This window comes from Mus pahari, chromosome 21, assembly GCF_900095145.1.
Source record: "Mus pahari chromosome 21, PAHARI_EIJ_v1.1, whole genome shotgun sequence".
NCBI classification, from domain to species: Eukaryota; Metazoa; Chordata; class Mammalia; order Rodentia; family Muridae; genus Mus; species Mus pahari.
The window spans coordinates 23,434,536-23,435,921 of record NC_034610.1 but is presented as its reverse complement, the minus strand read 5'-3'; the positions used below and the strand labels follow the sequence as shown (position 1 = coordinate 23,435,921).

The 1,386-nt window shown below is 44.3% G+C and overlaps 1 protein-coding gene across 6 annotated transcripts in view; it reads left to right on the top strand.

Moving 5' to 3' along the window:
* Fkbp5 (FKBP prolyl isomerase 5) overlaps positions 1-1,386 on the top strand; it is a 113,328-nt gene that overhangs the window by 70,610 nt on the left and 41,332 nt on the right. For all 6 annotated transcript variants that reach the window (XM_029532932.1, XM_021220969.2, XM_029532934.1 and 3 more), the window contains one exon: positions 1,080-1,224. In XM_029532932.1, coding sequence (XP_029388792.1) covers positions 1,080-1,224 — 145 coding nt within the window. The remainder of the gene's footprint in view (positions 1-1,079; positions 1,225-1,386) is intronic.

The window sequence follows — 1,386 nt, the reverse complement described above, 5'->3', positions numbered from 1 at the left end:
TTTTTTTTTTGGTTTTTCGAGACAGGGTTTCTCTGTATAGCCCTGGCTGTCCTGGAACTCACTTTGTAGACCAGGCTGTCCTCGAACTCAGAAATTTTGCCTCTGCCTCCCAAGTCCTGGGATTAAAGGTGTGCGCCACCACGCCCGGCAAAACTAGATTTTTATCTTTAAGGCAAGTTAAGATTTAAGCACAAGTCTCATCTTGCTGGGAAGATAGACACACACTAAGAAGAGGTCACTATCACGGGTTAGCTGCTGTCTTCTGCACCACTGAAATGGTCCCATTGGCACAGATGATTGACAGACCGAAATGCACCACCACACGCCTGGATTACATTTTCTTTTCCAAGAATTGACCAACTGTATTAGTAGCTTGCTCTGCCAAGAATAAAGGTAGTCTGGGTTTTACAGTGGGTAAATATTTTTCATTTTGAAGTTCTTCTTTTTTTCCCCTCCTTTTCCTTTTTCTTTACTAGAAACAAGCTACTTGGTATCCTCTTAGTCTATATTTTACAGATTATTCAAATAATGGACGTTTAAGCTGTTACATCAGAGCATACAGCAGAGCATTTGGACCCTATCTTTAGCAAAGGAGGGAAGTGAATACGCCACCTTTGACCCTTTGCTGTTTAAGAAGTCCAGCGGTCCTTTGGCTAGTTCAGTTTTTGTACCTTTGCCTGCTAGTGAGTCTGTGTTTTGAAAGATTTTAGCATCCTGACTTTCAACCAACCAAGTGAGGTTTACTGGCTAATTCTGTTTTGTCTTGTTGGAGATAGGGTTTCACAGGATAATCTAGCTGGCCTGGAACTTACTGTGTAGACCAGGCTGTCTCCGCGGTGGTCCTTTTGCCTTGCTCTGGCTTTCTATTTTGAGAGACTAGATATTGTGGTGAGTTGTAATAATAGTCATAACACAAAGGGTTAGTGAAAGGCAGTTTTCTGAGAGCAGGACAAAGAAAGCCGTGAGGAATGGCGCTAAATCTGCCTATCTGTCTGCATGCTGGAGAGTAGCCCTTGTGGCCTTTGTATCCTTTTACAAGCACAAAGCTCTACACTTTTTTTCTTATGTTTGTCTTTCAGATTGTCAAGAGAGTGGGGACTAGTGATGAGGCCCCAATGTTTGGTGACAAAGTTTATGTCCACTACAAAGGGATGCTGTCAGATGGGAAGAAGTTTGATTCTAGTCATGACAGAAAGAAGCCGTTTGCCTTCAACCTTGGCCAAGGTAAGAGGACTATGTTCAAGCCGGGCGGTGGTGGCGCACGCCTTTAATCCCAGCACTCAGGAGGCAGAAGCAGGCGGATTTCTGAGTTCGAGGCCAGCCTGGTCTACAAAGTGAGTTCCAGGACAGCCAGGGCTGTACAGAGAAACCCTGTCTCGGAAAAAA